Source organism: Branchiostoma lanceolatum, chromosome 10 (genome assembly GCF_035083965.1).
Source record: "Branchiostoma lanceolatum isolate klBraLanc5 chromosome 10, klBraLanc5.hap2, whole genome shotgun sequence".
NCBI classification, from domain to species: Eukaryota; Metazoa; Chordata; class Leptocardii; order Amphioxiformes; family Branchiostomatidae; genus Branchiostoma; species Branchiostoma lanceolatum.
The window spans coordinates 4398062-4414203 of record NC_089731.1 but is presented as its reverse complement, the minus strand read 5'-3'; the positions used below and the strand labels follow the sequence as shown (position 1 = coordinate 4414203).

Below are 16142 nucleotides of genomic sequence, written 5' to 3'. Positions count from 1 at the left end.
TCTCTTGCTGTCCATGAGCTGGGTTGTACAGGACATGAGATGTGCTGTCCTTACTCTCAGGCTGTCCATGAGCTGGGTTGTACAGGACATGAGATGTGCTATCCTTACTCTCTTGCTGTCCATGAGCTGGGTTGTACAGGACATGAGATGTGCTGTCCTTACTCTCAGGCTGTCCATGAGCTGGGTTGTACAGGACATGAGATGTGCTGTCCTTACTCTCAAGCTGTCCATGAGCTGGGTTGTACAGGACATGAGATGTGCTGTCCTTACTCTCTTGCTGTCCATGAGCTGGGTTGTACAGGACATGAGATGTGCTGTCCTTACTCTCAGGCTGTCCATGAGCTGGGTTGTACAGGACATGAGATGTGCTGTCCTTACTCTCTTGCTGTCCATGAGCTGGGTTGTACAGGATGTGAGATGTGCTGTCCTTACTCTCAGGCTGTCCATGAGCTGGGTTGTACAGGACATGAGATGTGCTGTCCTTACTCTCAGGCTGTCCATGAGCTGGGTTGTACAGGACATGAGATGTGCTGTCCTTACTCTCTTGCTGTCCATGAGCTGGGTTGTACAGGATGTGAGATGTGCTGTCCTTACTCTCAGGCTGTCCATGAGCTGGGTTGTACAGGACATGAGATGTACTGTCCTTACTCTCAAGCTGTCCATGAGCTGGGTTGTACAGGATGTGAGATTTGCTGTTCTCTTCTGAACCAGTGGGCTGCGATCCTTTGCTGTATAACCTGCTTACGCTTGGAATCTCGTTTTCCTCCTCCATTCCGTAAGGGTCGTTGCCATCACTTGTCGATGGTTTGCCGTTTTCGGTTTCTTTGTTTTCATATCTTCGCTCTGCGCTGGGATCTTTTGGCAGTAACTGGTCTTCTGATGAGTTGATTGCTTGTTTGACGATTGTTGCGTGTTGGTCAGTGTCGTTTTCTGGTTGTGTGAAATCTGCCTCTGTGTGGCCTCCTGTATCTTGTGGGGGGTCAGGACTGTCTACCCCATACAGGGGGATCTTAAAGTCGTCGTTTTGCGCTAGGTCTTCCTTGTAGGTCACTGCGTATGGCTTGATCTCTGGTCCTTCACCTTCCTCGAATGCCACTGCGTATGGCTGAATGGTGTCGTTGTCTCCTGATGTCTGGTTATGGGCAAGTTTGGGTTGTCGACCTGTTGCTGAGTTCCTGCCTGGTGCCTGCTGTCCAGCAGAGTCAGAGTAGACCACTGCGTAAGGTTGAATCTTCTGGCTTCCTTCTGTTCCGAAGGAGGCAGGTCTATCGTCTGTTCCATTCGGTTGGTCGTGGTTGGCCATATCTGCGCCACGCCAGCGTTTGTAAAAGAGGAGGACACTTGATGTTGCCAACACTAGGAGGAGAGGCACAACAACAGCACTGATCATGGCCAATATGTAGGTGCTATTGTCATTCTTTTGGGTTGTTGGGTCTCCCCCAAGAAGAATGATGACATGGTCCATCTCTGTTGTATGATGATCATGAGAGAGTGGCGTGTCATTTGTGGGTGCCAACTCTTTATAGTTCTCAGTAGGAACGGTGTGGTTGGACAGATAGGTGGTGTTCATTTTAGAAAATGTGCCGTTCTTCTCTGTAGCAGCTGTTGTGATTGACATTTCATGATGCCCCATGAACTCAATTCCCTCTCGTGGCTTGTCTGTATTTGTCGGGCAGATGCCCTTTCTGATGGAGGACAGGGCAGATCCTTTGACTTCAGCAGGTGATGCACACCTCAGAGAGTCGCGATCAGAGATGAGCTTCAGGTGTGGTAGTTTACAGATGAACCATGTCAGGTTCTCGTCACATCGCAGCTTGTTTGCTACCAACCATAGACGAAACATCGGGTTTCCTACAAGAAGCATGACATCGCTTTCGATTAGTGCGATGAGATTCATTTGTAGGTCTGCAACTGTCAATGCTGTGGGCTGCAGAATTGCATCAACCGGCACAGAAGTCAGTTGGTTGCTGGACAAATGTAGATTGATCAGGGCAGGAAGGTCGCGGAAGGCGTGCTTTGATATGGCTGAGATTACATTCTTCTGGAGGAACAATTGTGTTAGGCTTTTGAGCCCGAGAAAAACATCAGAATCTGCAGATGAAAGAAAATAGGACTCATCAATAAGAAAACAGCAAAAGAAGAAATGTATTCATCAAATGGGCTGAACTTCTAACTTACTTGATATTAGATTTTGACAATGTCATTCGTGTAGATTATTGAGATATTTCATGTTTTGTTTTTATTGATTTATGACTTGGAATGGGCTGTCTTAGCTCCTTGATTGTGGTTAAGTCTGTCACAGCCCGCTTTTGAAAATTCTACATCAAAATTGTGCAACAGCCTACAAAGAATGTGACCGCGCCATTACCTAGACTGGAGATTCGGTTGTCAGTCATATGGAGCCTTGTCAGTGATGATAGACCTCGGAAAGCCCCTGGCCGGATCGTGGAAACGTTTGACTTTTGTATCTGCAGATGTCGAAGGCTTGAGAGGTTTGGGAAAGACCGCTCCAGAAGCGTAGAGGAGCGGAGATAATTGATGTACACTGTTCGAGTTTCTTTGAGGAAGCCAGTTGGCAGGGCGTCAAGACATACTTCAAAGCTGTGCGTATATCCTCCATATCCAAACCAGCTGCAGGAGGAAGCCTTCCTATCGTTACGAGGACAGCGACACGAAAAATTATTTCTGTATGTTCTGCAGCTGTCTGGGCACCTGGCAGTTGCTTCTGTCACAAGAAGTAGATACCTGAAGGCGAGCAGTAACAGAACCAGTGCCTTACATCGCGGCATCTTGAGAAATGATCTGTTCCTCACTAAATTTCTTTATGCATTACAATATCTGTATGTAGAATAGACATAACTATGTATAGATATAAAATGCAATTGGCAATCATGTTGCCGCCAATTGGTGTTTCTCATTTTCAAGCTGATGATTGCAACAGTTGTATGTGCGTCAGTCAGTTTCCTCATGCGTCATTGATTGAATATACTTTCGCACGTTTGCCATATTTAATCAACAGTATGATGCAACCGTCAAAGTTACATACATTACGGCATGGCTACATATTGAAAGTTATTTCTGATCAGTTCCTTCAAAAGTGTCGCAAGTTAAATTTTGACTGTAGTTTTGACTTCCATTCTTCACAACAGTTTAGAGCATTCATATATTAGTTTAGAGCATTCATATATATGGCCTTCCTCAGTGAGTATTGACCATGGTAAAACTCCTAATTTATATCAGCCCTTAAACAGCTTCGGCTATGGCTAAACCGCCCTATACGAGAATGACAGTCTCTGCCACATAGGGCGCATCTGAAATCTGACTTAGTTCTGTTTCCAAGTTCTTTTCTCCGGATCCACTTTTCTTCTGCGCTGTGCATCAGTCTATCTTCTCCCGGTTTTAGCTGCCTGGACAGTGTGACCCTCCAGCTGGGTCGGTCATTGGCGAGGTCCTGCCGGAGCATTCATACATATTCATACGTATGAACTAAACATACGACTGCATTTTTTGTCCATTTCGTTCCATTTCACACTTTCTGTAGTTCATTTTTTCCAATTAGTTCCATTTCTCACTCTCTATAGTTCTATTTTTTTCGTTTCGTCCAATTTCACTCCATTTCGCACTTACTGTACACCCCGAAAGTGTGGGAGGGGCATTGTTAGCTTGGATATGCCTTTCTGTGGACTGTACTTATCATTCAACAGACTAGACATTTTTCTCAGTAGAGACTTCTTAAAGTGTTCCCATGCTACAATTTCGCTGGCTGGATTCTGTTTTGACCTGATATTTGCTAACATGATAACACTGGGATCACAAACTGTAAAACGGAATAGATTGAATATAAGAGCACGGACGACATGTCGGAAACTGTTTAGTAATACTTCGAAAATATTTCTCTGAGGATCCCTATCAAGAAAAGGAAAACACACAGAAATTCATTTAAGTTCCACCATTTGTGTTTTATTAGAAATGATACAATGCACAACACAAACAAAGCCCGAAAATAAGATTAATCTATAACTAATGAAAACATAGCATGCTAGCAGGTTATCAACCAACATCTTATCACCTGTTTCCTACCAAATCAATATATTAACAGTCCAAGTGTCAAATACGATAACTGACTGATATGTACTAATTGACTCATACAACCCAATTTTATACACTGTTGGGAAACATTGACGTGCATTGAATTCATTGTGACAGCATATTACATACTAAGGTCACATGGTGCATACGCGCTAATATTGTGATTCGTCCATCGAGGAAGAGTACACTTTCCCACATCTTCTACGCTGTCTGTTTGAGTGGGTTAAACGCAAATGAGCAAATGTTTGTTTTCAGGTTTCTTTTCAGATTATTCTGCCTCTCTTGTTTCGGCTATCCAAAGACTTCCTCTCTTCCTGTAAGTGTCAGATCTGTATGCGTAGCCATTCACTGATGAGTTTTCAAGTGTTTCTTCAAATAAGCTGACCGAATGAAGCTTTTACCACACTGTTCACATCTGTACGGTTTCTCACCGGTGTGAGTCCGCGTGTGGATCTTCACACATTCTAGGCGACTGAACTGTTTGCCACACTCCTCACATCTGTACGGTTTCTCACCAGTGTGAGTCAGTTTGTGTCTTTTCAGATCACCCAGCTGACTGAACTGTTTGCCGCACTCCTCACATCCATAGGGTTTCTCACCAGTGTGAGTTCGTATGTGTGTCTTCAGATGACCCAGTCGACTAAAGTGTTTGCCGCACTCCTCACATGTGTACGGTTTCTCACCGTTGTGAGTTCGCATGTGACACTTCACACTGAAAATGCGACTGAACTGTTTGCCACACTCCTCACATCCGTACGGTTTCTCACCAGTGTGAGTCCGCATGTGTTTCTTCATATTACACAGCTGATTAAACTGTTTGCCACACTCCTCACATTTGTATGGTTTTTCTCCAGAGTGAGTCCGCATGTGTATTTTCAGATCACCCAGCGCACTGAACTGTCTGCCGCACACATCACATCGGTACGGTTTCTCCCCTGTATGAGCCCGTATATGTCTGATCAGATTACTCAGTTTTTCAAACTGCTTACCACATTCCTCACATTGTTTTTTCCTCGGTTTATTTTCCGTTTGTGGACTGTTAGACTCCTCATTTGGTCTATCCCCGGTGTCAGACTGCGTCGTCATGTTGAAGATGGAACCTTGTCCTCGTCCGTCCGCATTCTCAGCCGGATGTTGGTAGATTTCTACTCGGTTCTCCATGATGGTCGCCTGGCTGTGTATAAAAGAAAGGAGAAGTTACATAATAGTAGTCTCTATTAACCGCGCCGGCTACAGGGAGAACATTTGCAGGCGCATATTTGATCCTTCCTCCGTAGCCGACTCCCTTCACACAATTGGCTCTATTTGGCCATTTTTTTCTATTTTCCCAGCGACCCGCGGAGGCTGGTAGAGCCTAACATAATAGTTCGGAATAATTCTATAATGCTAAAACGAGTCAGCTAGCTTAGAAAACATCTTCAACTCTATCAAAATACCTAGTACTCCTACTAACTGTACTTTAATCTCTACTATGAGATGCCACATTTCAGTCCGTTTATTGGTCTCTGTTGTCTTGTGTTCAACGAGGCACGTAAGACGCTGGAGTAGAAGTTATGGCAATCTGTACTCACCAAAATGTAATGCTCCAATTCAAGCGACTGCAGGATATTCCAGCGGCAACACCCGTCCCGTTCTTTGCGTCTTCTGAGCCAGAATGACCGGCTCAGAGTGGACAGTCTTTTATGCAGCTACCGAGAGGACGGACGGCAGTAAAACCGGTTTGGTAGGTTTACACTTGATTATGGAAGAAAACAGAGTACAATGCTCGATACACAGATTTGCATAAGGAGGAGTCAGACAACATATATTGAAAGCTTGGCAAATAAACACGGCATTAAAAGGAATAGTCTGCTAGGAGAAATAAAGACTCGTACTATTCTCTGACATTTACTCCATTCTCCAAGAGCTATCTGTTACTAAAAATGTTTGAAATCACGATCGTAATGTATTCAGAACACGAAAAATGAAAGAAACACTTTCCACCGCAGTATCGTAAAAAGGCGATATGGGGCCAAAAATTTAATGGTTTATTCCCTTCGCCAAGCCCTACCTTAATGCCAACTACATCTAACATAATTATCCATCAACGAATTCTCTACCTATGCTGGTCACAAACACACACACACTTGCACACACTAGAAACAACGGAGGGAACGACGATCAGATGAATATCTAATGATAACATTAAAAGAGAAAAGATGTTTACTTATAGTTTCTTTTAACTTTTAACTAATAAGTTTAACTTAGAATTTTTTTTTAGTATTCCTTACAAGAAAACAACAACAAAGTATCAATTGTTTTTTATTTTATTGGAAATGATCCAATACACAAAATGGTCAAGTCCTATAACAGAAAACAAATTGAATGTTAATCGATAACTAATACTAATACCAGCACATTAATTCTAATCAGATTGCTACAACATAGGATATTGGAGTTTTCCTTTATTTTGTCAAAACCAGGAGCAGAGCTTCTGGCCGCTTTATGTAGCCGATGTACTAGTATGTAGTCAGGAGCTCTGACCAAGGTGTGTGATAGACATCGGACCGTAAGCAGGTGGGAGACATTACTGGTTGTGAGAAAGAAAGAAAACTCCAATATGATAACAATACGTGGGTTAGTAAACAACATCTTAACGCATCTTTAACGCGCCTTTCGCTGGTTTGTACTAAGTTACTAGTCAGTGTATTTACAGACATTACTAGTATTCCAGGCGTTAAGTACACAAACTTCAATTACTAACTTATATGTTCTGATTGACTAAAACAGTTAAACTGATTTGAGCTTTAAGAGATAGAAGTTCATACCTTTAAAACTGATAACAGAGTCAGAGTGGGCACGTCTTTTATGCAGCTACTGATGAGTGGACGAATGGCAGTAAAACCGGTTTGGTAGGTTAAAACTTGATTATGGAACAGAACAAAGTACAGGGCCTGATGCATTGATTTGCATAGGGAGAGATCAGACAACTATGAAAGACGATAGCTTAGCATACGTAAGCATGGCAATCAACATTGATGAAGGTTAGACAACAAAGTACAAAATATAAAGTAAAACATAAAACGGCATATGGTCTCTAACAGTAACAGAGTCGGGTGTTTCAAGCAAACAGCATCCACTGACTTTGATCAGTGAATTGGCAGCGAGTCTGAAGACAACAAGATATAGTACATGTATTTTGTCTTTGTAGTAAGAATTTAGATACTTTTTGAAACCTAATATTAGTTCCACTAGTCTTCAAATTTTCGGTATTTCTATGAAAGACAACGGGTGCTATCTTAAACGTCTGATTCAGTTAGAGACCATATCCTGTAGTTGATTTATTTTGTATAATGTTTATTTTGTATAATGTAAAACACCAGAGCATTGAAGCAACAAAGTTGAAAAGTATGATAATGAAAATATGAAGAGAAATAAATAAAGATAAAAGGTGTTTATTTCAGGTTTCTTAGTATGCCGTTGTGTTTTTCTTCCTTACAATAAAATATGAAGTGGTTAAGTCCTAATCATACATGTGTATTGGAAATAACATAGTGCAAAATACATAGTGCAAAGAAAAGCTTTGACAGAAAACAAAGTTATTCTAAAACTAACAAGAATATGGTGCATCTTGGACCTGAACAGTTCTACTCTAAACCCCCTGCCTCCATTTCGACAGGTAAGCATTACAGAAGGGTGTGACGTACATGAATTATAATAACCAAAGTTCAAACGAGCGTGAAACTTACGATGACAACATATGATGGTGCAATTGCTTTAAGATTCTGACTTTATTGGTGGCACCGGTCTTATATAGACATATTTATAACACTTTATAGAACAATCGTGAGTATCCTCTTTGAGCCGTGCAGATGCATGAATCAAGACTCACACATGTAAAAACGTTCATTTCCCGGTTGCTCCTCATTGTACATGCCTTGTTTCGGTTACCCAAAGGTCTACACTTCCAGTATCTAGTGATACCAGATACTACTACTAACTGTCACAATGTTATGTATGGCTATTTACTGGTGAGAGTCCATGTGTTTCTTCAGATGAGCTGACCGAGTAAAGCTTTTACCGCACTGTTCACATCTGTACGGTTTCTCACCAGTGTGAGTCCGCATGTGTCTCTTCAGATTACCCAGATGACTGAACTGGTTGCCACATTCCTCACATCCATAAGGTTTCTCACCAGAGTGAGTCCGCATATGGTACTTCAATTTCCTCAACTGACCAAACTGTTTGCCACACCCCTCACAATGATACGGTTTCTCCCCAGTGTGAGTCTGCATGTGTTCCTTCAGATTACCCAGGGCACTGAACTGTTTGCCGCATTGCTCACATTTAAAAGGTTTCTCACCAGTGTGAGTCCGCATGTGTTGCTTCATATGGCCAAGCTGACTGAACTGTTTGCCACACTCCTCACATCCGTATGGTTTCTCACCTGTATGGGCCCGCACGTGTCCCTTCAGATGACTGAACTGAATGAACTGTTTGCCACATTCTTCACATTTGTAAGGTTTCTCGCCAGTGTGAGTTCGATTGTGTTCTCTCATCTGACCCAACTGACAGAATTTTTTGCCGCACTCCTCACAACGATAGGGTTTCTCACCAGTGTGAGCTCGCATGTGTCTCTTCAAATGACTTAGGTCACTGAACTGCTTACCGCACTCCTCACATCTGTACGGTTTCTCACCTGTATGAATCCGCATGTGTCTCTTCAAATGACCCAGGTCACTAAACTGTTTGCCACACTCCTCACATCTATAAGGTTTCTCGCCTGTGTGAGCCCGCATGTGACTCTTCAGATGGTACAGATGACAGAACTGTTTGCCACATTCCTCACATTTGTAAGGTTTCTCGCCCGTGTGAGTCCGCATGTGTTTCTTTAGATCACCCAGTTGACTGAACTGTTTGCCACACTCCTCACATCCGTACGGCTTCTCACCAGTGTGAGTCCGCACGTGTTCCTTCAGATGACTGAGCTGGCTGAATTTTTTGCAACATTCTTCACATTTGTAAGGCTTCTCACCAGTGTGAGTCCGCATGTGTTCTTTCAGATGACCAAGCCGACTGAAATGTTTTCCGCACGCCTCACAATGATACGGTTTCTCGCCCGTGTGTGTCCGCATGTGAGTCTGTAAGTAACCCTTATGACTGAAGCTTCGGTTGCATTTTCCACACTGATACGGTTTCTCTTTCGTATGTGTCCGCGTGTGTCTCTTCAGTTCACTCGGCCAACCGAACTGTTTGTTGCACTCCACACATTTGAGCGGTTTCTTCTTCGTTTCATTGACCGTGTGTGGTCTCTCACTGGTGCCAGTATGCATCGCCATGTTGAAGATGGAACCTTCTGCTATTTCGTCCGCATTCTTCGTTAAATGTTCGCTGGTTTTGGCACTATTTTCCATGATGGCGGAACGACTGGGAAAGAAATAGAGGGATGATACATTTAACGTCTGAATAATTTGTCACAAATCACCTGAAACCATGACTTACAATAAGAACACAATCACAGGAAAGTTCATCTGTGTTGGTAGAAATCATGCTGTAAAAAGTTAAACTAAAATTTCCAACACAAGTATTTGGAGTATTTTTGACTTACCAAAATTTTCGACTGTTTAGCTCCCTCCTGGTATATATACATAAACTGCTAGGGCATTACAATAAAACAATACAAACTGTACTCACCGAAATGTAACGCTCCTAGAGACTGAATGATGTGTCATCAGCAATACCGCTTCTTGCGTCCTCAGAGTCGGAAATGACAGAATCTGATTAGACAACTCTTTTATGCAGCTACTGAGTGGACGGGCGGCAGTAAAACCGGTTTGGTTGGTTTACAGTTGATCATGGAACAAAACAAAGTACAATGCTTGATGCACTAATTTGCATACGGAGGGTCAGACAACATAAAAGTTGAAAGCTTGGAAAATAGACACGGAAACTGAAAGGACATGGGAGAAATATATACGTTTCTCCTTTCTTTTTTTAAACTTACCATCTTCACTAAAACCTAACTGTCACTCAACATTTTAAAACCACGATCGTAACATAATCCAAAACACGAGATAAAAAGACAGGACTTTCTACCGCAGTACCGGAAAAAGCCGATATGGGACCAATAATCTAATGCATGGTTTCTTCATTTTGCCAAGCCCTGCCGAAACATCCAATACATGTATCATAATTATAGTTATCCGTCAACGAATTGTCTATCTATGCTGCTCACAAACACACACACACTTTCAAACACTAGAAACAACGGAGGGAACATTGATCAGATAAATATACAATGATAATATTCAAAGAGAAAAGGTGTTTACTTGTTTTCTGGTTAAACTTTTAACTAATAAGTTTAATTTGAAAAAAAATGAGTATTCCCCTCTCACAAGAAAAAACAACAAAGTATCAATGGTTTTTATCTTATTAGAAATAATACAATACACAAAATGGTCAACTCCTATAAGAGAAAACACACAATGTTAATCTATAACTAATATCAATACATCCGACATTAATTTGTCAGGTTGGTAGAATTTCACAACCATGAATGTCTCTCACCTGCTTGCATTTCGATAATCGATGCGTATATCAGACATCTTCGTCAGAGCTTCTCGCCGCTTTATGTAGCCAATGTATGTACGTAGTCTGAAGCTCTGACGAAGATGCATCGAAACAGAAGCAGGCGAGAGAGATATTGGCCATTCCCGGTTGTGAAAAAGAGAAGAAAAACTCCACTATACATACATTAGTAACAACATATTATCGCATCTTTATCATTTCGCTATTTCGTACTAAGTTGCTAGTTAGTGTATATATATATACAGACATTATTCCAGGCGTTAAGTACAATAACTACAATAACTACCTTATCTGTACCGCGTACCGATTGACTGAAACAGTCAAAATGATTACAGCATTAACGGATGATACCTTGAGGCTTTAAACAACTTATCATCGCATCTTTAACCTTCCACTATTTCGTACTAAGTTAGTGTATCTACATGCTAGGCATTAGTGCATGTGGTAAGTACAATAACTACCTTACATGTACTGATTGACCAAAACACTCAACATTGATTTGAGCTTTTACGGATAGAAGCTGATACCTTAAGCTTTAAACAACATATCATCGGAGCTTTAACCTTCCACTGTTTCGTACTAAGTTAGTGTATCTACAGGCTAGGTATTAGTGCATGTGGTAAGTACAATAACTTCAATAACTAACTTATCTTTACTGATTGGCTGAAACAGGCAAACTGACTAGAGTTTAACGGATAGAAGCTGATACGTCAAAACCCAAACAGTTCTATTCTATACAACTAGATGTGGTTCTGTATTTACATATTGAACACTAAGCAGATGTTTAGATCGGGGGCTTCCATCTCTCTTATTATACGCATCAATGGACACGTACCGAATTCAACGTGACAGCATAGTCAATTGTCTAGTTGTTTAGTGACTTATCTTACAGATGGTCTACTAAATACCTCTACATGTTTATATAGCTTTACACAAGAGGTGTCTATCGTGTAGGACATTCCCAAAGATTTGTTTTGCGTCTATGAATGAACCACTGCATTTCCAAAATCTAAAACAAACAGTGAATTAGACGTCTATCAAAAAAAAATTGTATCATATGAAAATGTTCGTTTTGTGTTTCACCCCTTTTCCACCGCTCTCTCGTTTTGCACCTACACTTTCTGCAACTGTGATAGCCACAGACAACATAAGAGTAGAAAGCTTGGAAAATAAACACGGAAACTAAAAGGACTTATGGACATGAGAGAAATTAATACGTTTCTCCTAGTCTACTCTTTTCTTAAACTTACTATCTTCACTAAAATCTATATGTTACTCAAAATTTCAAAATCACGATCGTAACATAATCCAAAACACATCCAAAAGATAAGAAAACTGGACTTTCCACCGCAGTACTGGAAAAAGCCATAATGGGACCATTCAGCGGTGAGTGTCCATGTGTGACTTCATACGACCTGGCTGGCTGAAGCTTTTGCCGCATTCTTCACATCCGTACGGTTTCTCACCAGTGTGAGTCCGCACGTGGGTCTTCAGAACAGCAAACAGACGGAACTGCTTGCCGCACTCTTCACATCGGTGCAGTTTCTCACCAGTGTGTATCTTTATGTGATCCTTCAGAACACGCATCCGACTGAAGGATTTGCCACACTCCTCACACTCGTATGGTTTCTCACCAGTGTGTGTCTTCATGTGTTCCTTCAACTTAGTCACCTGTTTGCCACATTCCTTACATTTGTACGGTTTCTCTCCAGTGTGAGTCCGCATGTGCGACTTCAGATGCTCCGACCGACTGATCCGTTTGCCACACACCTCGCATTCGTAAGGTTTCTCCCCCGTGTGAGTCCGCATGTGCGCCCTAAGATGCGTTGGTCGACTGAAGCGTTTCTTGCATTCCTCGCACTGGTGAGGTTTCTCTCCAGTGTGAGTGCGGATGTGTTTCTTCAGATAACTCAGCTCACCGAACCGTCTGCCGCACTCCTCACATCCGTACGGTTTCTCACCAGTGTGCGTTTTTATGTGTTTTTGCAGATTAGCCAGCTGACTGAACTGTCTGCCACACTCCTCGCATTTGTGTGGTTTCTCCCCGGTATGAGTTAGCATGTGAGTCTTCAGATTGCTACGCTGGTTGAAGCGTTTGTTGCATTTCTCACACTGGTACGGCTTCTCACCAGTGTGTATTTTCATGTGGGTCTTAAGAGCACTTAACTGACTACACTGAAGGCCGCACTGCTCACATTTGTACGGTTTCTCCCCGGTGTGTGTCCGCATGTGTATCGTCAAATTACTCAGACCACTGAAGCTTCTGTTGCACGTTTCACATCTGTAGGGTTTCTCGCCAGTGTGAGTCTTCATATGCGACTTTAGGCTATTCGAGTGACTGAACTGCCTGTCGCATCGCTCACACTTGTACGGTTTCTCACCGGTGTGTGTCCGCATGTGAGACTTTAAACAAGCAAGATTTCCGAACCTCTTGTTGCACTTTTCACAGTTGTAAGGTTTCTCACCAGTGTGAGTGCGCATGTGCGTCTTCAGATGACTTGGCCCTTCGAACTGCTTTTTGCACACCTCACATTGGTGTCTAAGTTTCGTCTTTCTTTTATTTCCCGTTTGTTGATTTGTTTGAGACAGCTGACCCCTGGACTTGCCATGTGTTTTTTCACCGATGCCAGACTGTCTCTCTATGGCCGTGTTGCCGGTCTCACCACTCCGGTTCTGCTGATTGTTGTCAAATGAAACTTCTCCTAGCTGTTTACCGATCTCGGCTCTGTTCTCCATAATGGTCTAATGGCTGTGTAAAAAGAAAGACTTTACATCAATTCACTGAAAGTGATTTGTCAAAATGACATCTGTGTGTCCCTTTCCGACAGTGTAATCATCTGATTTAATTCCATTTACGCAATTCGTATCTGGACCGCCCGAATGTAGGGAAGGGGGTGCGGGCGCACGAATGTGTATAATGAAGTCTGAATGAGTGCCGTATTGACATTTTTGTTTTAGTAAAGTTTGCATGAAGAAGTTGTTTTCCACTTTTACCCGTTGAGCAGCCTAAATGTCGAACCGAAAAAATACAAAGTAATTCTTCGGCCGCAAACTTTAGGGCCTTGTCACACTTGTGCGTATATTCAAGCGCGCATGAGTTCCATGGTAACATTTTTTTGGGTCAAGTAAATTTTGCGGGGAGGAAGTTGTTTTCTATTTTGACCCACCATTGAGCAGTCTAGTTATCAAACCAAAGAAATTACTTCTTCGGCTGCAAACTTAATCTAAACCAAAGTCATCTTAATACGCAACAACCTAAACCAAAATCATGTTAATGCGCAACTCATGCGGGCTTGTATATACGCACAAGTGTGACAGGGGCTTTACATAAAAAAGTCAATACGGAACCCATGCGGACTGAATTTAGGGTAAAGGGCGGCCAACCTGCAAAATGTAACGTAACATGTTGCCCCTGCATGTCTGAATTTAGCGCAGAGCATTGATGGTGCCCCTATTCCCTTGAAATCTGCTTGGGTATTCGATTCCTAGTCTCTACCAGACTAACAACGCCGGCTACAGGATAATATTTGCCAGGGTTTCATTTGCAGGTTACACGGCTGAAATGTTAGCCTCAACCAGGTTACGCGGATAGCTGGAAAAATGGGAATTCTCAAAATAAAGTGAATTGTATGAAGGGAGTCGGCTACGGAAAGAGGGTCCAAAATGCACCTGTGAATGTAACCCTCGATGGCCAAAGTCCTCCGGCAAATATTCTCCCAATAGCCGGCGCGGTTAGTCTGGTAGAGACTAGTGAAATGTAATCTTCACCGCTAATTGACTCTACTGGCTAATAATTCCTTTTTATGCCGAGTTCTACGATCACTATACGCCCGTAGGAGGCCCTGGTGATGGAGGCTATCAGATCAGCCAGGCAGACCCCAATGAAGGCAGGACAAAGAAGCAAGAAATCTAGCCCGTGCAGTATTCAAACCTATATTATAGCTTTGTCCTCTCTTTCAAATAGTCAACCGGGGTCAGACCCATTTGCGACAGCGGACAAAGAGACTCCGAATCTAGACTCTGCCAGTGCAAGCCTCTGCGGGTCGCTGGGAAAATAGTAGAAATTGGCCAAATAGAGTCAACTGTATGAAGGGGGTCGGCTATGGCGATAGGGTCCAATATTGCAACCCTGGATGGGAATGTTATCCTCCATGGCCCCCGGTAAATGTTCTCTCTATTTCCGACGCGGTTAGTCTGGTAGAGACTACTCTGAATCTATGAAAAGTTTGGATACCAAGCTAAAGCAAAACCGCATGCTCAGCATTGCAAGGTACATTGTGGTACATGCAGCAACTCTACAGTCAAATTCCACGACACAGTTAACCCAAGGAGGTTATGGTTAACCTAATAGTGATACGAAATAAAATCCATAGTGTACAACCCTTTTCCTGTAATTAACAGATGCCACAAACCCCACCATGTGATACGTAATTCAGAATCGCCTCCCATTGAAAATCAAATTATGGAGTGCAGTCCACAAAAGTCGTCAGAATTGTCGAGGTTATGGGGACACAAAAGTTGGTTGAGATGATAATCACTTCTTATTTGACTGCCACATTTGAGCATGATCTTATGTTTATTTACTGTAAATGACCATTTTTCGGAAACCACTCTTATTGAGTTATTCTCTTATGTCTCATCCCTCATCCCGGCTGTCGACATGATTTGCACGGCAGCCATCTAGCCAGGACTACTGAAGGGCTGTACTGTAGGGATTGTAGGGCTTCTTTTGTTAGCAGACAACTTTTGAAAAGACTGCAAACAAAAGAGGCCCTACAACGGTCGATGTTGCTAGGCGACCATCTGGAGTCAGCTACATATCCCATGTGTTCTCCCGCCAACGTCGAGATATCAAACTCCTCAGTAACATAATGCAAAGAAATTCTGAATCGTCTGTCCTGCCTTATATTTATACACTTTGCAATGGTTTAAAGTAGAATACGCTATTAAACTACGCTAGGAAGTACTATTTTGCCACGGGAGTTTGGTCACCACGGGGTTTCATTCACGATCACACAGACTGACTGTCCTATTATTCCCCCTTTCGCTAAATTCTACTATCCATACCCATGTAGGGAGGCCTGTTGGAGGCTAGCACGGGACGTGGTAACTGTCCTTGCTCATAGCAATAAAGTTCACTTCACTTCACTTGTTCTGTCTACATCTAATACCAAGGATGCTCAGAAAATCCGAGTTACGGTGTACATAAAAATAAACACATGGTACAGGCAGTCAAGAATCTGTCTATACAAAAACAACTGTACTTACGAAAGATGCAACGCTCCTAACCAAGGGACTGCAAGATTATTCAGCGACAAATAGAGATAGACAACCAGCTGTGTAGACAACGCCGCTCTCTGCGTCTCTCAGAGTCAGAAATGAACACAGGAATTGAGAGGAATTGTGGGCATGGGACCGTACCGGATGTGACCTTTGACCAACATGGTAATAAATTAGTAGACAACAGGTATTAAATCTCCAAGCAG

At 42.5% G+C, this 16142-nt stretch overlaps 2 protein-coding genes across 2 annotated transcripts; both read right to left on the bottom strand.

Moving 5' to 3' along the window:
- Positions 1–3938: 3938 nt before the first annotated feature.
- On the bottom strand, positions 3939–5288 carry LOC136443071 (zinc finger protein 436-like). Its single transcript, XM_066440137.1, has one exon. It carries the CDS (start codon positions 5248–5250, stop codon positions 4435–4437), a length of 816 nt encoding a protein of 271 aa, XP_066296234.1. The 5' UTR covers positions 5251–5288; the 3' UTR covers positions 3939–4434.
- Positions 5289–7507: 2219 nt separating this feature from the next.
- Positions 7508–16050, bottom strand: LOC136443872 (zinc finger protein 91-like). Its single transcript, XM_066441244.1, has 4 exons — positions 15925–16050; positions 12040–13405; positions 9763–9905; positions 7508–9495 (listed from the first exon to the last, which is right to left on the bottom strand). Exons 2-4 carry the CDS (start codon positions 13390–13392, stop codon positions 8094–8096), a joined length of 2898 nt encoding a protein of 965 aa, XP_066297341.1. The 5' UTR covers positions 13393–13405; positions 15925–16050; the 3' UTR covers positions 7508–8093.
- Between the last annotated feature and the right edge of the window lie 92 nt (positions 16051–16142).